General features: G+C 39.8%; 1 protein-coding gene across 2 annotated transcripts in view; it reads right to left on the bottom strand.

Moving 5' to 3' along the window:
* The window catches only part of erp44 (endoplasmic reticulum protein 44), a 99,628-nt gene that overhangs the window by 29,356 nt on the left and 45,540 nt on the right, over window positions 1-24,732 (bottom strand). For both annotated transcript variants that reach the window (XM_043690040.1, XM_043690041.1), the window contains 2 exons: window positions 17,309-17,424; window positions 4,824-5,008 (listed from right to left, as the gene is read on the bottom strand). In XM_043690040.1, coding sequence (XP_043545975.1) covers window positions 4,824-5,008; window positions 17,309-17,424 — 301 coding nt within the window. The remainder of the gene's footprint in view (window positions 1-4,823; window positions 5,009-17,308; window positions 17,425-24,732) is intronic.

Below are 24,732 nucleotides of genomic sequence, written 5' to 3'. Positions count from 1 at the left end.
CTTTTAATCCCCAACATCAGAAATGAGATAACGAGAATCCAGGATGAAAGGAAAGGCTGGTAGGTATAGGGAATGCTAGATGACTAAAGAAATTGAGGGTTTCGTTAAGAAAAAGGGCAAAAAGGGGACATGAGATAGCTTTGGCAAATACGGTTAAGGAGAATCCAAAGAGTTTTTACAAATACATCAAGGACAAAAGGGTAACTAGGGAAAGAATAGGGCCCCTCAAAGATCAGCAAGGTGGCCTTTGTGTGGAGCCACAGAAAATGGGGGAGATACTAAATGAGTATTTTGCATCAGTATTTACTGTGGAAAAGGTTATGGAAGATATAGACTGTAGGGAAATAGATGGTGACATCTTGCAAAATTACAGAGAACGAAGTGTCTTGAAATGGGTAAAGGTGGATAAATCCTCAGGACCTCAAAGTGTACCCTAGAACTCTGTGGGAAGGTAGAGAAGTAATTGCTGGGCCTCTTGCTGAGATATTTGTATCATCAATAGTCACAGGTGAGGTGCTGGAAGACTGGAGGTTGGCTAACGTGGTGCCACTGTTTAAGAAGGGTGGTAAGGGCAAGCCAGGGAACTATAGACCAGTGAGCCTGACATCGGTGGTGGGCAAGTTGTTGGAGGGAATCCTGAGGAACAGATGTACATGTATTTGGAAAGGCAAGGACCGATTAGGGATGGTCAACATGGCATTGTGCGTGGGAAATCATGTCTCACAAACTTGATTGAGTTTTTGAGGAAGTAACAAAGAGGATTGATGAGGGCAGAGCAGTACAAGAGATCTATATGGACTTCTGTAAGGCACTTGACAAGGTTCCCCAAGGGAGACTGATTAGCAAGGTTAGATCTCACAGAATACAGAGAGAACTAGCCATTTGGACACAGAACTGGCTCAAAGGTAGAAGACAGAGAGTGGTGGTGGAGGGTTGTTTTTCAGACTGGAGGCCTGTGACCAGTGGAGTGCCACTAGGATCGGTGCTGAGTCCTCTACTTTTTGTCATTTACATAAATGATTTGGATGCGAGGTACAGTTAGTAAGTTTGCAGATGACACCAAAATTGGAGGTGTAGTGGACAGCGAAGAGGGTTACCTCAGATTATAACAGGATCTTGACCAGATGGGCCAATGGGCTGAGAAGTGGCAGATGGAGTTTAATTCAGATAAATGCTAGGTGCTGCATTTTGGGAAAGCGAATCTTAACAGGACTTATATACACTTAATGGTAAGGTCCGAGGGAGTGTTACTGAACAAAGAGACCTTAGAGTGCAGGTTCATAGCTCCTTGAAAGTGGAGTTGCAGGTCGATAGGATAGTGAAGGCGGCATTTGGTATGCTTTCCTTTATTGGTCAGGGTATTGAGTACAGGAAGTTGGCAGGTCATGTTGTGGCTGTGCAGGTCATTGGTTAGGCCACTGTTGGAATATTGCGTGCAATTCTGGTCTCCTTCCTATTGGAAAGATGTGGTGAAACTTGAAAGGGTTCAGAAAAGATTTACAAGGATGTTGCCAGGGTTGGAGTATTTGAACTATGGGGAGAGGCTGAATAGGCTGGGGCTGTTTTCCCTGGAGCATCAAAGGCTAAGGGGTGACCTTATAGTGGTTTACAAAATTATGAGGGGCATGGATAGGATAAATAGGCAAAGTCTTTTCCCTAGGGTCGGGGAGTCTAGAACTAGAGGGCACAGGTTGAAGGTGAGAGGGGAAAGATGTAAAAGAGACTTACGGGGCAACTTTTTCACGCAGAGGGTGGTACGTGTATGGAATGAGCTGCTAGAGGAAGTGGTGGAGGCTGGTACAATTGCAACATTTAAGAGGCATTTGGATGGGTACATGAATAGGAAGAGTTTGGAGGGATATGGGCCAGGTACTGGCAGGTGGGAGCAGATTGGGTTGGGACATCTGGTTGGCATGGACGGGTTGGACCGAAGGGTACATCTCTATCATTAGATTCTAGATTATTTGTGCATCCTTAAGACAAATGCTTCTACATAAATTTGTGATACTGGTATTGTAACAAAACTATGTATTGTGAAAGGCAAGTCGAATTTAAAACTACAGGAGTGTGTTCAGGGCAGAATTCTAACATTGATTTCTGGTCAATTTTCAAGAAATGGCTAGATGGATATTTGAAAGTCCTGACATATTAATTAAGTTATCAGAACAAAACTGCATCATGATAAAATGTAAGCAGTTAGTACATTTTAAACATTGTTACAGCTTATTGTGGAGACACAGTAATGAGGAATTGTGGGGAGGTGGGGGGTGCAGAGGATGTCAACAGGATCTCAGTAAATTGATTCCAGAGGGATTAAGTGGTATGCTGGTTTTAACACTTCAGAATACTTGCTTTTACTTTTCACTTTGTTTTGCAAGGGATGGCATTGAGAAATCTCTCAAATCCAAATAGCCTGTTGTTGTAGGAAGTCCTACTCATTTTCCCCATGGTTCCATTGAAAAAGCTTAATACACTCTACAGCTAAATTAAGACTACTTGATTGCAAATTTACAGACATTACAAAACAGTATGCTTCCCTTATCAAGAACAAGCATGAATAATAACAAACATTAATATTTGGCAGCAGCATTTTAGGCATAACGAGGGTAAACTTCAATTCTATCACTAGGTATATTCACCAGCAGCCTGGAGAAGTATTATGCAGAGGTTTCCTGGGTTAGAGTATTTGCATGTTTTCCAGAATGGTAATTGATGTAAATTTTTGTTAACAGGTGTAAAGGAAAGGGTCAAAAATTAAAATATGGCCAAATTAATCAGCAATGTAAAAACTCTCAAAATCCAACTTTATATGTATATAAGGAAAGAGTAAAATATCTCCCTTAGAAGCAGAATATATTGTCACTTAGAATGAGCAGAAGCATTGAATAGATATTGTGTCTGTGCCTTCACAGTAGATGGCCGAAGTACAGGATACTGTAAGGGCTAATAAGAGTGAGAAAAGGTACAGAAGAAACCAAGAGGACTAAAATCTAACATTTCTTCAAGGCATGATGGCCCACATAAGGATTTCAAAGAGATAGCTGATGAGTTAATGGATGCCCTGGTTATGATTTTCCAAAATTCCCTACTAGATGGAATGTTCCCATCAGATTCAAAGTTAGCAATGACAAGACCATTATTAGAATTTTTGGAGAATGTGTCATAAAAGGCTAAAAGAGGAGAGTCCAGGACGGAGGAGGTGATACATTAGCATGACAATTGATTGACAAAAAGGAAGCAGAGAATGGAAACAAATGGAGCTGTTTCAAGTCGGCATGATGTGGTTAATGGAGTGCTGCAAGAGTCAGTACGGGAGCCTTAGCTATCTACAATCTATACTCACAACTTTGATACATTACCATTGTCTCTTTGTCTAAACTTGATGATACAAAATGTTTTAGAAAGTAAGTATGAGAAGCATACAAAGAGAAAGTCCGGTTAAGTGGGTGAGTTACAAGGTGGCATAAGGACTATAATATGGATAAGTCTGAAATTATTCATATTGCTCCTAAGAATAGAAAAGCAGATTCTTTTAAAAAGAAATGAAACTGGTAAATTGCGATGTCCAGAATTGAGTGTACTCATTCAAGGGATACAAAGTTAGTCTGCAGGCAGCAATTGTGAAAGCAAATGGCATTTTGGAAAATAAGAATAAAGAGATCTTGCTATGTCTTTATGGGGCTTTGAGGAGATTACATCCAGAATGTTAAGTGCAGTTTTGGTCTCCATTTTTAAGGAAGAATATACTTTCATTGAGAGCAGTATAGTGGAGGTTCATTTAGCTGATCCTGAGAATGAGTGTTAGCCGATGAGACTGAGTAAACTGGGTATGTATTCTTTGGAGACTGGAATAACAGGATTTTGAAGGAACTTCATGTGGTACACACAGGCTTTTTGTGGCTGGGGAGTCTACAATCAATGAGAGCACAATTTCAGGATAAGCTAGTTAGGCTTGAAATTAATAGAAATTTCTTCTCAGTCAGAGTCACAGAATCATAGAATCCCTTAGTGATATCAATCTATGGAATTATCTATCCATAGGGCTATGGATGTATGATTTAATATATTTAAAGGTGAAAAACACAAAGTGCTGGAGAAACTCAGCATGTCTGGCAGCATCTGTGGAAAGATAGTCAGAATTAACAATTCAAGTTCTGTATGATTCCTTCAGACTGAGACAGACATATCGCTCAGGAATCAAGGGATTACAGGGATCAAGCAGGAAAGTGGAGTTGAAGTCCAAGACTAGCTGTGATCATAATGAATGGCAGACCAACCTTGATGGGGATATGATCTGATACTGTATTTTTTTTTTTTACGGAAACTAGGACAAAAGTGGCTTTGTTTAAAAAACATTTGAACACTGCTGCAAGAAACCAGGAGATGTGCATCAACTGAAAAGACCCAATACTTTGAAAGTCTCACAATGTTTCAGTAATCATTTTTGATATTTTCTACAAGTGTCTAGCATAGCTGATACTCTTGTCAATAAGGCAACAGTGAAAATGTATTCATTTTAATAAGTTATGCCATGCAAAAATAACAACAATTTTCTGGGAAGTATCACCACTTGATAATTCTAATTGAGATTTTTCTAAAATGGGTGCACACAAATTAGAATTTAAAAAAAAGCTTAGGAATTGATGAGTTTAACTCTTTCAGGAGGCCTACATTTTAAATAGATTATCATGAAATTATGAGCAAGACCTTTATCTTGGATAGCACATAATTTAGATCACTGTTACAAATCACTGACAGAGCATTGGTTTTGGAATCAGATCACAAATTGCTTGAACTCTCCCAAGTTAAATGTGCAAACTTACATCAATTGTTTCCAATTCACTCAGATTCAGAATCTCTTGAACAGGATCATTTTTCTGCTGCTTGATGAAGTCTGCAAGTGCACTCACTGATCTTTGACCTCTGTACTCTCTCTTCATCATCATCCCATTTCTGAATAATTTCAATGTTGGATATTTACTAATTCGGTACCTTTGTGCTATATCCGCTGTAAAGAAAATAGTGACAATGATATTAAATTTATAGGCAATGATAATTCAAGATACCTGAAATTATTGAACTTTAACAACTGCAGACAGATTGAAACACACAAAAAATGGAAATAAAACAATTCACAAGCCTATAAATTGAATGAAAAACAGACCTAGACAACTATATTATAGTAAAAAAAAACTCTAATGATTTTCTAAAAGAAATTTATTTCAAAAATTCACTCAAATGTGACAGATAACAGCTTTAAATAATTGCTTAAAGATTATTTCGGGAGAAGGCAACCAATGGTTTAGTGAGAGGGCAGAATTGAAGTAAACCAGCATTAGTAAGAAGAAACAAAACAAAAACTCAGCAGGTCTGGCAGCACCTGTGGAAAAGAAAGCAGAGTTAACATTTTGCATCCGATCACACTTCTTTAGAACTCAAGTAAGATGACATTGTTGTTGAAATTAATCGGATTAAATGCTGATAATCTATATCCCAGAGTACTAAAGGAAGTGACTGTAGAAATACTGGGTGCAGTGATGGTCAACTTCTGCAGACTCTTAAGTAGATCAGAAAGGCAAATGTAACCTCACTATTTAGTGAGGAGGAAGCTACAACGAATCAGATACCAGTTAGCTTCACATCAGCAGAAAGGAAAATGCTGAAGTCTATTGTTAAAGATATGAAAGCAGGATATTTGGAAAGTATTAACAAAGCTAACATGTGTTTATGAAAGGCAAATTATGCTGAACAAATTTACGTGAGTTTTTGAGGATGTAACTAGAAGAATAGACAAGGGAGAATCAATGAATGAGGCATATTTAGATTTTCAGAAGGCTTTTGATAAGGTCTGCTACAAGAGGGTGGTGAGTATTAAAACACGGAGTGGCAGGTAATATATTGGCATGGATCAAGAATTGGTCAACAGACAGGAAACAGTGGAAATAAATGGGTCATTTTTGAGAAACAGACCTTTGGGGTCCACAAGGATCTATGCTTGGACTTCAGCTATTCACTACATATATGTGACTTAGATTAGGGTACCAATCCAACATTTTCAAGTTTGTGGATGACAGAAGGCTGAGGGGGATTCAGAGTTGAGGAGGATGCAAGGAAGCTTCAAGGTAATTTAGAAAAGTTGAGTGATTCGGCAAGCACAAGGCAGATACAATATTTGGCTAATTGTAAAGTTATACACTTTGGTGTGAAAATCCAAAAGGAACAGTATTACTTAATCTGGGTGTGCCCTGGTGCAGCAAGTAATTAGGAAGGCAAATGGTGTATTGTCATCACTGCAAGAGGATGAAACTTCAGAAGAAGGGATATCCCACTGCAATTATGCAGGGCCTTGATGAGATCACACCTATTATTAATTCGTTCACAGGATGTAGGTGTCATTGGTAGGCCAGCATTTATTACCACATTTTTGTGGGTCTGAAGTCACATACGGTCCAGATCAGGTAAGGATAGCAAGTTTCCTTCTCTAAAGTGCACAGAGTCGTGTGCACAGTTTTTGTTTGCCTACCTAAGAAAGGATAGACTTGCCATAGAGGGAGTGCAGCAGAGGTTCACTTGGCTGATACTGGGGATGGCAGGAGAGAATGGTTTAACTGGGTCTGTAATCATTAGGGTTTAGAAGGATTTTGGCTGGTGGGGGAGGATCCTGATTGAAGCAGATAAAATTCTAAAACTAGATGCAGAGAGGATGTTTGGGAGCCTAGAACTAACAGCAGACAGTCTCAGGATAAGGGTAGATCGTTTAGGATAGAGATGAGAAAACATATTTTAAATCAAATAAAATTGCTGATTTATATAAGATAACCTTTATTAATTAGTCTACAATTGTCCCCTGAATAAACTGCAAAAAAACTGAGCACAGCATGGACTTAAAGAATGACTTGCTAAAATGCACCATCTTCAATGTCAAAGATGTGTTCTGGCATCAAATTCTGTATGCAACAGTGCAATTACCATTACTAAGGCAGGCCTTTGTGTTAGGCAACAAGAGTTGCACTCCAACATTCACACAAAATAAATCAATAGCCAGAATGCTTCCAAATGTAACGTTCAGAAGCATCCTTCTGTGGGAAAATTAATTTCATGTGTCACTCCTGGTTTTCTGGTTCTGCAAATCTGGATTACAAAAGATTTAGATTCAATGTAGGAATGATGGGTTTAATCAAAAAGCAATAAGACTTCCATTTAGAATCAGAGACAGTCGCTAAAGTATCATTAAAGCTTTGTGAAGATGGACAAAGTAGACGCAAAGAATTTTATTTCAATTAAAAAAGGCCAGAAGGTATAAGTGATCAGAGGATATATCATCAGTGCAGCACAAATTTAGAGCACCACACTCAGATTTTGTTTAATGAGATACAATAACCTAGTCAGAATCTTGAAAATATGTTCCACGTATCTATTCAATTGAGATATTGTTGAGCTCTGAGCAGAAAATGAACCCATTTTGGTTTAGTTCAGATGGGTGGACATCAGCAAAGTTCAACTAATAAATGACAAACTTCCATCATCTTGGAGACATTGACATTTTCACCTATCCAAAAGTTTAAAGGAACAAAACATCTCAGTAGTCAGGATAAAAATGAATTTGCAGCTTCTTCAAGGAAGACAAGGACAATAGGCCATTCATGACTAGTCTCAGAGATCAGGCCTTCTATTAGCTTTCAATGAGATGAACCTTTTAAGGGATATCTTATTGAATATCTTTATAGATATTCAGAGCTAGTAGCTTTAGTTTATTTTGAACTAAATCTACTGGTTCCCCTTTAATCATTCTGCTTGTTACATCCTCAGAGAACTCTAATAAACTTGGCAAATACTATTTCCTTTCCACAAAATAATGAAGAATCTGAACAACTGTATAATGATTTTTAAATTTCCTGCTACCACTTTCTGAATAAGAGACACCAGCATTTTCCAAACAGCAAATGCAAGAACTGGCCTTTTGGTTACCAATTTTTTATCTCCCTTTCTGTGTGTTGCATTTATGATTTCCAGTCTGCTAGGGCTTTTCCAGAATCCAAGGAATTTTGAGGGTTTACAATCCAATGGATAAGCTCCCTTGAATGGTCTGGCACAATGGATGACTAATCAGTGATATTACCAGTGTGCCACTGCCTCCCACTATGGTGGCTGGTCCTGCTGCTGCCAGCATGCAAACCTAAATGTAAGACATCAGGGTTGGAACAAAATGTGTGAGTGCTCACTCACTCATGCTCATCCAAGGTCTTTGGGCATAATGCCTGATATTTTGGTTGGGTGTCTGGGCAGGAGATGGGTCTGCAGGATGTTGATGGTCTACTGATGCTGACCCTTATGTGCAACATTAAGTACACTACATTTGAATACAGATGTCTTTGGCAGCATCAAAATGTAGAGCAATAGTAAGTGCTTCAAACATTGAAAAACCTTAAAGTATATCTGGAGATGTCTGGTGTACTGATGGTGGTGGTATTGGTGTAATGCTGCCAGTGAATTTATGCATGAACTTTTTATTTGTATTTAAGTACTTTGCATAAATAGACTTTAATCTTAATTCAACCCATGACAGGAGATGACTTAAACAATAATAGTTTGCAGCAAGATCTAATGAATTGGATAAATATGGGTGTGGAGATGTATAGAGATATCTGTTGATTAGTTTATCAATCAGAACTAGTTAAGTGGGTCAGGAGGGCTCAGTATGATAATGATTTTGATTGGTTATTGGACAGGTAGACAGTGTGTATGAATAATACAGCATTGGAAAGCCTCCAGATTCTAAATAGCCAAGTGTTGTCTCTCTTCCTGCGGAGAGATAACAAAGAATTGGAAGATAGCTAGCTATTCTCACTTACCATTTGCTTATAAGCTGCTGCTTCTAACCAGTGCCTGGGAAACTGAACAATTAGTGTGTCCTATGTCTGCAGTAGGAACTAAAAGGACTTGGAAAGATGAAGAAGAAGATCAGAGATCATACATGGAAACACTCTTTCGTCCATGCCGACCAGGTATCCCAAATTTAACTGGACCCATTCGCCTGCATTTGGTCCATATCCTTATAAACCTTTCCTATTCATGTAGCTGCCCAAATGTCTGACTTCTAAATGTTGTAATTGTACCCACCTCTACTACTTCCTTTGGCAGCTCATTCCATACATGCACCATACTCTGTGAAAAGGTTGCTCCTTACATCCATTTTAAATGTTCTCATTTTCACCTTTAACCTACCCCCTCTAGTTTAGGATCCCTACAGTGTGGAAACAGGCCCTTTGGCCCAGCAAGTCCACACCGACCCTCTGAAGAGCAACCTACCCAGACCCATTCCCCTACATTTACCTGACTAATGCACCTAACACTATGGTCCAATTTAGCATGGCCAATTCACCTAACTGCACATCTTTATACTGTGGGAGGAAACCAGAGCACCTGGAGCAAACCTACGCAGATTAGGGAGAATGTGCAAACTCCACACAGACGGTTGCCGGAGGCGGGAATTGAACCCAGGTCTCTGGCACTGAGGCGCAACAGTGCTAACCACTGAGCTACCGTACCACCCCATAAATGCAAGGTGTTGCATTTTGGTAAGGCAAACCAGGGCAGGACTTAGATAATTAATGGTAGGGTCTTGGGGAGTGTTGTTTAACAGAGGGACCTAGAGGTGCAGGTTCATTGTTCCTTGAAAACAATGTTGCATGTAGACAGGGTGGTAAAGGAGGAGTTTGGCACACTTGCCTTCATTAGTCAGAGCATTGAGTATGAGAGTTGGGACACAATGTTGCAGCTTTGCAAGACATTGCTGAGGCCAGTTTTGGAATACTGTGTACAATTCTAGTCTCCCTGCTATAGAAAGAATGTTGTTAAACTAGAAAGGGTGTAGAAAGGATTTTCAAGAATGCTGCCAAGACTGGAGGGTTTCAGTTATGAGGAGAGGCTGGATAGGCTGGGACATTTTTCCCTAGAGCGTAGGAGGTTGGCGGGTGACCTGTGGAGAGTTATAAAATTGTGAGGGACATTGTAGGGTGAATAGCAAAGGTCTTTTTCCAAGAGTAGGGATCCTAAACTAGAGGGGGTAGGTTAAAGGTGAAAATGAAAACATTTAAAATGGATGTAAGGAGCAACCTTTTCACAGAGTATGGTGCATGTATGGAATGAGCTGCCAGAGGAAGTAGTAGAGGTCATCTAATCATCTAATCTTCATCTGCCACTTCTCAGACTGTCTGATCAAGACCTCATTGTACTCTTAGATAACCTTCTTCACTGTCCATTATACCACTAATTTTGTCATGTACAAACTTGCTAACCATACCTCCTATATTCTCATCTAAATCATTCATGTAAATGACAAACAATAGTGAGCCCAGAACCAATCCTTGCAGCACATCACTGGTCACAGGCTTCCAGTCTGAACATCATCCCTCTACCACTACCCCTCTGTCTTTTACCATCAAGCTGATTTTGTAACCAGTTGGCTCTCTATCCTTGGATCCCATGTTCTAACCTAATGAACCAGTCAACTATGCATGACCTTGTAAAAGGTTTTGCTGAAGTCCATGTAGACAATGTCTACTACTCTGCCTTCAGGTATGTTCTTCATAACCTTTTCAAAAAGCTCAATCAAATTTGAGAGACACGAGCTCCAATGCATAAAGCCATGCTGACTATCCCTGATCAGTCCTTGTATTTCCAAATGCATGTAAATCGTACCTCTCAGAATCCCCTCCAACAACTCACCGACCATTGATGCCAGGCTCACTGGGCAGATCAGAAGGACTCAGAAAATTCAAAAGGACTGCTCACTGAATCCTGTGGATTGGTGCTTTTGAACTGCATTCACCAAATTTTTGTACATCCACACACAATTTTATTTTGTATGTCTGTTTCTATCTGCTTGTGTTAACGGGTTTTAAAAAGGGGTTGCGTTTTAGTTAGAGTTAGAAGCTCATAAATTCATATTTTTGTTGGCTTGTGGTTAGCACGGTTGCCTCACAGATTTAGGGATTCTGGTTCGATTCCAGCCTCGGGTGACTTGTCGGTGTGGACGTTCTTCCAGTGTCTGTGTTGCTTCCCATCGGGTGCTCCAGTTTCCTCCCACAGTCCAAAGATGTGCAGATTAGGTGGATTGGTCATGCTAAATTGACCATAGTATCCGGGGATGTGCAGGCTAGGTGGGTTAGCCATGGGGAATGCAGGGTTACAGGGATGAGTCTGGGTGGGATATTCTTTGGAGGGCTGGTGTGGACTTGATGGGCCAAATGGCTTGCCTCCACACTGAACAGATTCTATGGTTCTACATTATCTCCTTTTCCTTTCCTGTCCTTCCAAGTACCTCGAATATTCAGATCGCAATCATGGTCAATTTGCAAGCATATCTCTGCAATGGCTATTATTTCTATTTGCGCTATTGATTTATCAAATCAGTCACAAATGCTGCATACATTCAGATAAACAGATTTGAAGTCTGTTGCATTATTTTCTTTACTCTGACCTTATTTGTTGGGAGTGTTCATGTTTGTTTGCTTTCCCTTCTTTTCACACACTGGCATTATTACAGAGATCACTTTTCAATAATATTGCCTTGTCCTTTCTTCGTACTTTTCAAATCTCCTTTTGCATGAATTCTCTTTCCCCATCCAAATCATAAAAAACAATAAGTTGGGCAATTGCAAGGTCTACTCCACAGCTGTCTTCATTCGCAAAACTTCTTCATGTGTCGACTTGGTAATGTTCTATACCAGACCACAAACAAATCTGAGATATCCAATTTGAAGGGTGTGATAGTCTCCTAAAACAAAGTGTTCAGGTAAATTTCGTGCCCCCGATGCACTGCAGTGCCCAAAACTAGAATCATAGTCATAGAGTCATTGGCCTGGGATGGAAGATCCTCAAGCTGCAGATAATTTCCACAGATGTAATTATTGCAAATGAGACTGGTGTCTATCAATATCCATATGTTAAAGGTGCAATATGACATTAGCCCTGCCATCTTTATTGTATTTTATTGAACAATTAGGTTTCATGTTTAGAAAAAGAACTGTTATCATTAATTATTCCAAGTCATTTACTAGTTAAGTTATAAATATTACACAATAACTATATCTCCCAAGTAAACTACAGCCTGTGTTTAAAGGGATAAAATCTTCAACTCATCAATCACCCAGCTGTTTGCTCGATTAAAACCTTGAACACTCACCAGCTTTTCGGGGCTGAGAAAAGATAAAAAGCAACACCTCTACTGTTTCTACAACAAATGCTCTTCTACGCCAAACTCCACAGTTAGCACTTGCACACTGTTGCATTCAGGCCGAGTTACATTGTGTAATAGTGAAACCTATCTACAGTGGAACCTCGATTATCCGAAGGAGATCTCGAGGTCCCGATAGAAACATTACAACAAAAGACGTGTTTCCAACAGTGATCACGTCTTTTGTTTACAGCGATTAAACAGGCACCGTCTCCAAATGACTGACCTCCCGCCCTTTCTCTCTGGCCACACTTTCTCTGGAGTTCTACAGAGGAGTGTACCCTAACACCACCATCCACTTCGCCCGCCCCCCACCCCCACCCACTTCTCCAGATAATCTGACCAACATTGCCCTTTACAGGGCAGAAGTGGAACCTGTCAAAAAGTTCCAGTAAAATAAAACACGCGCGTGCGTGTGGTTTGGAGATTTACCCAACAAAAGCAGCAGCAGCAGCCGCCGTCTTATTGTTGGTGTCCAGTGCGGCTGCCCTGGAGAGGGGCGGGGGCAGTGCTGGACGGGGATGAGGGGACGGGGCAGAGGGGACGGAGCAGTGCTGGACAGGGTTGAGAGGGTGGGGGCATAAATGTTGGAGGGCAGGGGAGGTGTTGGACGGTTGGGAGGCAGGGGGAGGTGCAGGGGCCCCAGAGGAAAGACATTTAATCGATTAATGGAAGAATCACTTATCCGAACGAAATAGTGCCCGCCATCACATTCGGATAATCGAGGTTCTCCTGTATTTTTATAGAGTACTGACGACTTGCACCCAAACTGCAACTGCTAACTCTGCTTCCTGCTACAGTAATTATCACCTATTTGCTTTTAATCAATGGACAGAAACTTGATTGCACAATCCCCAGTGTAGCATTGTCAGGGATACCGTCTTTGAAATAAGGCATTCAATTTCCACCCTCTACTGAAAGATATTTGAAGAACTGTGTCCTGATTTGCATTCATTCCTGAAATAATTTACTAAAATAGCTTGTTTAGTCATTGTCTTGCATTTTGCAACTTCGCTGCCACATTTCTTTTGTAACAGTGACTATATGTTTTTAATTCATTCATGGGATGAAGAATTACCTGGCCTCAGCCAGGATTTATTACCCATCCCTAACTGTCCTGCAAGAAGTGGTGAGCTGTCTGTTTGAACTGATACAGTTCTTAAGGTCTAGCCATAAAACAGTGCAGTTTCAAGGAATATTTAGGATAATGACTCACTGAACAGTAAAGGAATTGTGATATAGTTCCAAGGCAAGATGGTGTGCAGCTTGTAATGGAATTCCAAATGGTAGTGTTCCCATACATCAGCCACCTTTGTTCTCGGTGACAGAGGTCACTGTTTTGGGAAGTACTGTTGAAATTTGAGTCAGTGAGATTGCATCTTGTAGGTGCTACACATTGCTATCACTGGGCATCAATCAACATAGAATGCGAAGCGAATACATTGTTTTTTGGGCCACTATTGTTAGGTTTCAGGTCAATTGTAATGCCTGGAATGATCACCACTTCTCTACACATATCACACAAAGTGATAAATGGCCCTAAGGCTATCACTTATGGTTCTGAACAGTGCTCAGTCTTACTTCAAACAAAAAAGATGTTTAAATGTGGACTAACAGGTGAAGTTAACTATTCCACATTCAGTTCACCCTAACAGGACACATCTCTCAAAGCAAAACAAAATGTTCTGTCTATCACACATATGAATAACGCATATGAATTGCAGTGCTGAAGACTTGGGAAATCAAAACAAACAGCTGTGCCTTCAGTTACTGACCATATCCAATGGGCTTACTTTTACAAAACTTGGCCAGAGGTCAAAAGATGATGTTATTTTGTAACTGTACAATTTTTGTTTGATATTTCTGAATGTGCAACAAACTATGCTGACAACCAGTTTAGAAGGATCAGCCAGGTTCAAAGTGTGGTACATATGTATGTACCAGAAGTTCATGATCATACACAGAGTTCTATACTTCACAGACAGAAAGAACATGTACATTTACTGCAACTGTTTCAACTCAACACAAGTAACCATTCACTGGTTCTTTTCTTGGGACCAGATCAGAGTCAACCTGCCTATTTAAAAAAATTTACACGAAGCCTGGCAGTTAACTATCAATCATAATTAACTGGTATATTCTCCATGGTAATGACTCTATACAAGACTCCATCTGCCAATCAATCAGTCAACGTTCTGTCACACAGAATAAATGTCGGTTTGCCCTTTCAATTGGTGTTCTTCCAAAGTATTGTAACGAGTATGAGTCAAAAGGGTTCAACTGAATGAGTCTTTTTTTTTCCCAACAATGAAGGGCTTTCGCCCGAAACGTTGATTTTCCTGCTCCTCGGATGCTGCCTGAACTGCTGTGCTTTTCCAGCACCACTAATCCAGAAGATGCAAGTCTGTATCACCAAACTACTTGTTATCAGGTAAGAGCTGGAAACAATTTCCCAGTTTCATCTGATAAGCATATATAAGCATTCATTGAAGATAGTTGTGTCCAGATGAACACACCTGATGTGGCTGTGGGTGACTGCTCAGTCTTTCAGGTCTCACACAGAAATGAGGTGGTTAATTTGCAATACAAATCAGCAAGTGAAAAACCTGTAAAGCTCCGTGCCATTTTCATGAGCCAATCTAATTTATGGTAAGCCTGTGTGCTGCCTATGCTGGATGCAGTGTGCTGTCAGCAATCCAAGGGAGGCACATAGCAGAGCAGTCAATACTTAAATACACACTATTCCAAAACTTGAAAAGAAAGGTACTTTATTCAATAGTGCATAACAGATAGCGAGAACAGCAGAATTACTTTAAACAAGGCCACTCAGCTTCTATAGTACAATGATAGAGGTGCTCATTGGTTACAGATCAACTGGAGGAAGGTCCAGAAGACTATAAGATATAGGAGTAGAAGGCGGCCATTCAGTCCATCAAGTTTGCTCTTCCATTCAAAGAGATCTGATAACTGTCAACTCCACTTTCCAGCCTTTTCCCCATAACTCCTGATTCCCTTACTGATTAAAAACCTCTCTCAACCCTAAATTTACTTAATAATTCAGCCTGAACAGCCCTCTGCAATAAAGAATTCCACAGATTCACAACACTCCAATAGAAGAAATTGCTTCTTGTCCGTTCCAACTGTTTAATCCCTTATTCTGAGATAATGCTCTTTTGCTCCTAGATTCTCCCACAAGAAGAAATAACCTTTTTGTATCCAATCTTTCAAGTCCTGCAAGAATCCTGTATATTTCAATAAGGTCGCTTCTCATTCTTCTACATTCTAACGACTACATTCAATCTATCCAACCTCTTCCAATAAGATCGTTCTCTAGATCTGCTATCAGCCAAGTGAATCTGCTCTGGTCTGCCTCCAATGCCAGTGCATCTTTCACTTAAAGAAGGAACCCAAAACTGTACACAGCATTCCAGCTGTGGTCTGACTAGTGCCTTTTAAACAGGCAGGTTGACTCTGATCTGGTCCCAAGAAAACTTTCATATTCCATTCCTCTCGAAATAAAGACCAATATTCCATTTGCCTTCCGTAATACCTAGAAACTTGTGAATCATGACAAGGACTCCCAAATTCCTGTGTATCATGGCTTTCTGCAGCAAGCATATGAGTTCTGATGTTACTTGGCTGGCATCCAATGTATATTAGCAATCAGCTGCATGTCCTCTGAGTTGCACATCATCCTGACTTAGAAATAAAGCAGCTGTTTCTTCAATGTTGCTGGGTCAAAATTCTGGAATCTCCTCCCTTAAAGCACAACTAAAGCGACATTTAGTACACTTGCCTTCATTGCTCAGACCATTGAGTATAGGAGTTGGGACGTTATGTTGAGGTTGTACAGGACATTGGTGAGGCCAATTTTGGAATACTGTGTACAGTATCCTGGTTGCCTTGCTATAGGAAGGATATTATTAAACTGGAGAGTATTCAGAACAGAATGTTGCTGTGACTGGAGGGTTTGAGTTAAGGATATGTTGGGGCCTTTTCCACTTGAGCTTAGGAGATTGGGGAGGTGACCTTATACAGGTTTATAAAATCATGAGGGTCATAGATAGTGTGAATAGCAAAGATCTTTTTTCGAGGGTGGGGGAGTTCAAATGTAGGGGGCATATTTTAAGGCAAGAGGAGATAGATTTAAAAAGGGACCCAAGGGGCAGCTTATTCACACAGGATGGCTCATATGTGGAATGATCTACCAAAGGAAGTGATAGATGCAGGTACAGTTACAATATTTAAAAAAGACACTTGGATAGGTATATTAATAAGAAAGATGTGAAGAGATAGGGGCCAAATGCAAGCAAGTGGGACTTGATTAGTTTTGGGAAACTGGGTCAGCACACACAAGTTGCTGTGTGACTCTATGACTATGATTCTATGCACTATAGGCCACATTCAGATCAGTCATGACGGCCTATTCCAACTCGTAATTTGTACGTGTTTTTAAGAAGGTTGAATTTGGTTGCAACAAGCCCAAGAAAGATATTTCTCAGAATGACCTGTAAGAACTTAAATTTCCAATGACTGTCTAAAAGAAGCATCAAAAATTTGATTCCTTATTCAAATGTTGTAGGAATTGTGGGGTCTTTTTCGTAACAGAAAAAAAGCAAAGCTTTGATTCAACTTCCGGATTTTAATCTTCAACTAATATATTGACCATTATGTTTCCCTGAAAAATATCAAGTATCAAGCCAACGTGAGCACACTATTTTGAAACAATATGATTTTTAGTCCTATTTTGATTTAAAAATATTCAAAGTGAAATTAAATTATATTTTGTACTTTGATCAGTATTCAAAATACTTGTGCTAAACTCACTAAAACAATTTAGCTATTCATCATTAATAATGCAACTTGGGGCCTAGGTAAAATTCCAGTTTAACAATAGTGCTAGACAGCAGAAAAGGCAACATTCAGATGACATTAACAGTGGGTAGCTGTTCAAAGGACAAAACACTCGAACAAACTGTATCAATATATTGTGCTGCTTTGTTTACTGCTACTTTAAACATTTTGCTGTTGACCCAACTTCAAAAGTTATCTGGAAACTTTGTTACTCACCATGTTGGTCACAATCAACCCTGGCAAAGACTACATGCTTAGAGTCTGGAAATTCTTCTTTCACAACCGAGGAAGCCTCTTCAAAGATGGGGTGTAACATTTGACTGAATCTACACCTAATAGAAAAGAAATTGAAGTAACTGCACCCAAGTCTAAACTGTGCAAGATTATATGCAATCATTTTCTCAATTGTTAAGCAGTTCTTTAACTTATTCTCTCATTTATTTCTTGCATTGTTTCTTGGTTGTATTTTATTGCACTGTTAGTCTTCCCTTTCCTCTTTGTCAATTGTTCAAAATCCCAATTTCATATAATTAATTATTGGTGCAAATATTACAATCTTGTGGAAACCATATCTGAATCAAGATGGTATGGCAGGGAGGCCATTTGGTCCATTGTGTCTGTATCAGCATTCCAACAAGCATTATGACTTGGTGCCATTCACCTACTATTTCCCTATAACTTTACATATTATTTAATATATAGGTATCCTTGGTATTTCCTACTGACCATCAGTTGTTAATATCATCAACATTTCCATCTCTTACAAGAAACACAAAGGTAGTAACAAAATAAGGGCAGGTGAGATGAACAACTCTTATGGCAGAGAAGCATTAAGATATATTACTGACCATTAAGAGACTTGATGTCTATAACTTCCTAAACCTGATTTACATTTGAATTTGGTTATGCTCAAAACAAAATCTCATAATAATTCAAAGCACAGATGTGTGCATGAAAAAACTGCAAATGAGTCAGCATCTGAGAGAAAAGAGACATTACTTGTCTAGGGTATACACTTCTTCTAAACCAAAACTTCAGATGGATTGGTACATTAGTACAATCAGAAACTAGGGCAAATATGGGAAAGAGAGATAAACTCATCAGTCATATATGAATGCCAATCTCAATCAAGTAATATTTTTATTTTGTCTATTATTTGATTAAAGTTACATTATTACACTCAATTGCATTCTATTTTACACATAGATTTATATTACTTTTCCTATTTTTGGTTGTGATGTGCTTGCCCAAATGTAAGTTTTATCATCTTGAATGAAAAGTACTGAAAATATTAACTCGTCTGTTTGTTCCATGAATGCTGATCGACTTTGTTAGGAAGGATATTGTTAAACTTGAGACAGTGCAGAAAAGATCTACAAGGATATTGATGGGGTTGGAGGGTTTGAGTTAGAGGGAAAGGCTCAATAGGCTGGAGTTTCTCTCCCTGGAGTGTCAGAGGGTGAGGGGTGTCCTTATAGGGGTTTATAAATCATGAGGGTCATGGATAGGGTGAATAGCCAAGCTCTTTTTCCTTGGGTGGGGTAATCCAAAGCTAGAGGGCATTGGTTTCAAGTGAGACAGAAAAGATTTAAAGCCATAGAGTCAGAGATTTACAGCATGGAAACAGACCCTTCGGTCCAACTCGTCCATGACAACCAGGTAACCTAACCGAATCCAGTCCCATTTGCCAGCACTTGACCCATATCCCTCTAACCTCTTCCTATTCATATACCCATCCAGATGCCTTTTAAAATGTTGTAATTGTACCAGCCTCCACTACTTCCTCTGGCAGCTCATTCCATACATCACCACCTTCTGCATGAAAAAGATGCTCCTTTGGTCTCTTTTTAATCTTCCCCTTCTCACCCTAAATCTATGCCCTCTAGTTCTGGACTCCCCCACCCCAGGGAAAAGGTCTTGTTGATTTGCCCTATCCATGTCCCTCATGATTCTATAAACCTCTGTAAAAATCACCCCTTAGCCTCTGACACTCCAGGGAAAACATTCCCCACCTAGTCAGCCTCTGCCTTTAGATCAAACCCTCCAACCCTGGCAACATCTTTGAAAAACAGGTCCTTTTTACATGGAGGATGGTGTGTATATTAATGAGCTGCCAAAGGAAGTGATGCAGGCTGGTACAATTACAACACTTAAACAGCAATCTGGATGGGTTTTGGATAGGAAGTGTTTAGAGGGATATGGGCCAAATGCCAAATGGAACTCAGATTGGGATGTCTGGCCAGAATGGAAGAGTTAGACTGAAGGATCTGTTTCTATGCTGCACAACTCAGACTTGCAGAGACCTGAAAATATCATGTTCTCTTCCTGGGCTTCCAGAATCCATGGTATTGTAGTGTTTTACTTATACAAGGATAGCCATGTCACTCAGCAATGATACACAACATAAATATTTGTATTTTCTGAGAATCAGACTGTGTGGTTTAGTTTCTTTACTTGATAAGGTTCTTGTCTAAAATGTTTGGATCAACATTTCAAATCTGATCCCAAACACAAATCTTTCCCCTCTCACTTTAAACCAATGCCCTCTACTTTTGGATTACCCCATCCTAGGAAAAAGACCTTAGCAATTCACTCTATCCATGACCTTCATGATTTATAAACCTTGTTAAAGGTTACCCCTCACCTATACATGAACAATAACTCTCACTTTGTCTGAGAACCTTTTTGAAAATGTTGGCGTTGTCTGTACTTCAAGCCAAATTTATATAATTAATTTCAACATCTGCAATGCAAAACTCACTTTGCAGATGGTATAAAGCAAATGGACTTACATCTACTTAAAGATATATATTCCAGAAATGTAGAAATTTGATTTATAAGTGGACATTGCTAAGGTCACCTGCTCCTCATTAAATTCCTTTTTGACTACAGATAAGACACAAATGTAGTTCCCAAATAAAACTGAAAGGTGACCTATTTATTCCTAATGTTTTTCAATACAATCTCAAATAAAAACATGTTTAAGCAGATATATTATAACTAATGCAATAATTTAAGGTTGAAAGAATTGTCCATAAAGGTACTAGGAATTCTGCTTCACAGGTTACTGATCAAAAAAGGTACTTTTAAGAGCGTTATTTTTCAGGCAATCTTTTACCCGTTGGGGGGTTGGCAGTTCCCCTCCCAGCTGTTCAAATTTGCCCCGGTCTTATACCCAGAACATTGGATTGTGTCACTGGCTTTTAAGATGGTCAATATACTCAATTCAAACTTGATCAGAAATTGGTGTTTTTTTGGGGGAATAATTTAAACTGAATGGCCTCTTTAGAATCTGTTTTTTGTTTTTTCCAGGCATCCACCTACTCTACTTTCTGGAGCACATGTTACATTGTGTTCTAGTGAGAACACCTGGATATAGTTCACCCATATCTTCATAACACCTCCACCCACTTAAGAAAAAATGAACCATTATAATGAAAACATGGCTTCTTTTTTTTCTCTACTTTTAAAACACATTACCCTAACATACAGATAACATTAACATAAATTTACCTTAACTTCTAATCTTTTATGAAGATAAGATTTGTATTTATTTAAACTCAGTTAAATCCACTATAAGGCATCTGTGATTACATTCTTCCGACCTGCAACACGTATGATTTTTAAAATTTAAAGCCTGTAACATAAGACTCCAATGAAATAGTCTCATATTCTTATTTTTAAAACGTTCTAAGAATGAAAGCGGATTGTGGTCACTGTGCACAACCATTTCAGACACATTGCTCGTGACATACACATTAAAATGTTGTAAGGCCGGTACCAAACTCAATAGTCCCTTTTCGATTGTGGAGTATTTCCTCTTGTATCTGTTGATCTTCTTTGAAAAGGAACCAACTGGCATTTCATCCTCATCTTCCTGTAGGAGTATAGCTCCAACTCCTATGTGACTAGCATCGATGGCGACTGTAAAAGGTTTTGAGAAGTTTGGTATAGCTAAAACTGGTTTGGTGGTTAATATTGATTTCAAATGGTCGAATGCCTCCTGTCATGGTTCTGTCTACCAAAACCTTGTGTTTTTCTTCAGCAAATCAGTTAACGGTGCCACTACACCACTGAAGTTTGGAAACTTCTGATAGAATCCGCGAAGTCCTAAGAATCAAAGCACCTCTTTCTTCAAGGTTGGTCGTGGAAATTCCTCGGTGGCCTTAGTCTTTGCATTCCGTGGGGTCAACTTTCTATGACGTATGTTATGTCCCAAGAACGTCACCTCTGCTTTCGCTAATTCTGTCTTTTTAAGTGTATCACCAGTTTTGCTTCTCGTAGTCGTTCAAAGAGCTCTGCCAACTGTACCATGTGATCTTTCCAGGACGTAGTAAATATCACTATATCATCCAAATAGACTGCAGTTTGTTAACCCAGCCACAACTAAGTTCATGAGTCTTTGGAATGTGGCAGGCATGTTCTTCATTCTAAAGGGCATCACTTTAAACTGATAAAGCTCCAACTCTGATAAAGGTTCCTGCCAGTAACCACGAATTAAGTCCAACTTGGTGATGTAACTGGCTTGTCCGACTTTCTCAATACAGTCATTCAATCTAGGAATTGAATAGGAGTCAAATTTTGTAACAGCGTTGACCTTCTGATAATCCACGCAGAATTGTTGAGTACCGCCCGGTTTGGGAACTAGGATGCTCTGGCTTGGTTCGATGAGGTTCTCATCGAACGTGGCCTCCACCTCCATTTGGGCCTATCTGGCTTTGAAAGGATTAAGCTGATAGTGGTGTTGTTTTATCCTACGTCTACTTCATGTACAAAAACATTAGTCCTCCCATTTGTTTCTTAGATATGTCCTTTTACCGCAGTAACAAATCTTTCAACTGCATTCTATGCTCCTGAGACAGATAGCTCACTAAACTATCCCACACCTCAAGGACTACTTTTTGTAATCTATTTTGAGGCACATCAAAATCCACATCATCTGGATTTGATTCCTCACCTATTTCTCCGGTTCTTTCTCTCTAGAATAATACTGTTTCAACATGTTCATACGACATACTCAATACCTTTTTTTTTCCCCTATCTGACATCTTTACTCAATAGTTCATCTGATTCAACTTTTTCTCAATTTGATAGGGACCACTAAACCTGGCTTTGAAGGGATCTCCTATCACTGGTAACAGTACTAACACGTCAGAGTCTCAGAGCTTTTATCTGCCACGTGCTTCATTCTATACTGTGCCCTCTTTAGGTGCTGTTTAGCTAACTCACCAACTTGGTTTAATCTCTCCCTCACCTCTGATAAATAATCTAAGCGTGAGACCTCAGACTTTGGTCCTGTCAATTTTTCTTTAATTAATTTCAAAGGGCCTCTCACTTCATGACCAAATATTAACGCAAATGGTAGTAAACTGAGTAGATTTGCTTAGGGCATCTCTAATGGCAAACAATATACATAGGATACCTTTATTCCAATCATTCAGCTAATCCTGACAGTATGCTCTCAACATGGTCTTTAAAGTTTGATGCCATCTTTCAAAAGCTCCCTGGGATTCAGGATGATACACACTGGATTTAAAGTGCTGTATACCTAACCTATCCATAACCTTTTTAAATGGCCTAGCAGTAAAATTTGACCCTTGGTCCGACTGAATCTCTCAGGGCAGTCCATACCGTGTGATGAGAGCTACTAACTCCTCTACTACCCTTTTTGCTTTGATACACTGTAATGGAAATGCCTCCAGAAATCTGGCAGACACATCCATGATGGTCAACAAGTACTGGTTCCCACTTTTAGTTCTCGGGAGGGGACCTACACAATCAATTATAATCAGCGTGAAAGTTTCTTCAAATGCAGGAATTGGCAACAAAGATGTTGGTTTTATTACCGCTCGTGGCTTACCTACCATTTGGCATGTATGACATGTATGGCAAAAATTAACCACATCTTTGTGCATTCCAGGCCAATAAAAAATAATTTTGTACCTTAGCCTGAGTCTTTCGTACCTCTAGGTGATCTCCTACAGGTAGTTCATGTGCTACCCGTAACACCTGTCTGTATGCTACTGGCACTACAATTTGGTGCATTCCATTTCTCCTCTGCACTAACCTGCCGCGGTCTCCATTTCTGCCTTAGGATTTCATCTTTCAGATAATAACCCTCCAGAATATTTTGGCTCCTTTTCAGAGTATACATCCACATACATATCTTTTAGTCTTGTCTTGCTGTTATAAGTCCCTTGGCCTTTTAAGACTAAACACTTCTGTCTGGCCCTCTGCCTGTTCAGGTTTTTCCTGCACCATTACGTCAAACAGAGTACCTGCTAACTGAACCTCAACTCCTTTATCTTTCTCTTTACTTTTCGCTTCATGCTGTGACTTATGATAGTGAGATTTGGTTACCATGCAGTCTGGGAAAATACCAGTTAAATATTTAATATAAAGAGTTAAATATTTCTGTTTTAACTCTTCAGTTTCTTGGTCTTCCTTGGGCTTCTCCACAACAGGGGGTGTCACTCCCACCTTGGATCCTGCCAAATCATTCCTAACAACAAACTGAATTCCTGGAATTGACCCTGTCAATCACTCCCACTGTAACTTCCCCAGTCTTAAGTTGGCACTCCAACCTGATCTTACATGGGAAAAGCGAAATTGCTGTCCATCTATCCCACAAATGACCACACTCTCAGGTAACAGATCAGAAAGAGTGCATATTTGCTCATCCCTTACCATCAGTGACTGGTTAGATGCTGTATCTCTCAAAATTATAACTTCTTGTCCTTCTCCCCTGTTCTTTGAATAAACTTTACCGAGGCGAATTCTTTGTAGAGATCAAGTACTAACTCTATATCCAACCCCTGCCGAGGCTGTGCATTCTCCTGTAGGTCCTCGGCTCTTCTTAGACAATAGGTGCAGGAGTAGGCCATTCTGCCCTTCGAGTCTGCACCACCATTCAATATGATCATGGCTGATCATCCTTAATCAGTATCCGGTTCCTACCTTATCTCCATAACTCTTGATTCCACTATCCTTGAGAGCTCTATCAAACTCTTTCTTAAATGAATCCAGAGACTGGGCCTCCACTGCCCTCTGGGAAGAGCATTCCACACAGCCACCACTCTCTGGGTGAAGAAGTTTCTCCTCATCTCTGTTCTAAATGGTCTACCCCGTATTTTTAAGCTGTGTCCTCTGGTTTGGCACTCACCCATCATTGGAAACATGTTTCCTACTGCCAGAGTGTCCAATCCTTTAATAATCTTATATGTCTCAATCTGATCCCCTCGCAGTCTTCTAAACTAAAGGGTATACAAGTCTCTTCAGTCTTTCTGTATAAGGTAATCCCGCCATTCCAGGAATTGACCTCGTGAACCTACGCTGCACTCCCTCAATAGCCAGAATGTCTTTCCTCAAATTTGGAGACCAGAACTTCACACAGTACTCCAGGTGTGCTCTCACCAGGGCCCTGTACAGCTGCAGAAGAACCTCTTTGCTTCTATACTCAATTCCTCTTGTTATGAAGGCCAGCATGCTATTAGCCTTCTTCACTACCTGCTGTACCTGCATGCTTACCTTCATTGACTGGTGTACAAGAACACCCATATCTCTCTGTACTGCCCCTTTACCTAAATTGATTCCACTTAGGTGGTAATCTGCCTTCCTGTCCTTGCCACCAAAGTGGATAA

This window comes from Chiloscyllium plagiosum, chromosome 5, assembly GCF_004010195.1.
Source record: "Chiloscyllium plagiosum isolate BGI_BamShark_2017 chromosome 5, ASM401019v2, whole genome shotgun sequence".
NCBI classification, from domain to species: Eukaryota; Metazoa; Chordata; class Chondrichthyes; order Orectolobiformes; family Hemiscylliidae; genus Chiloscyllium; species Chiloscyllium plagiosum.
The sequence above is the reverse complement of the archived record's forward strand: the minus strand, read 5'-3'. Positions and strand labels throughout refer to the sequence as shown.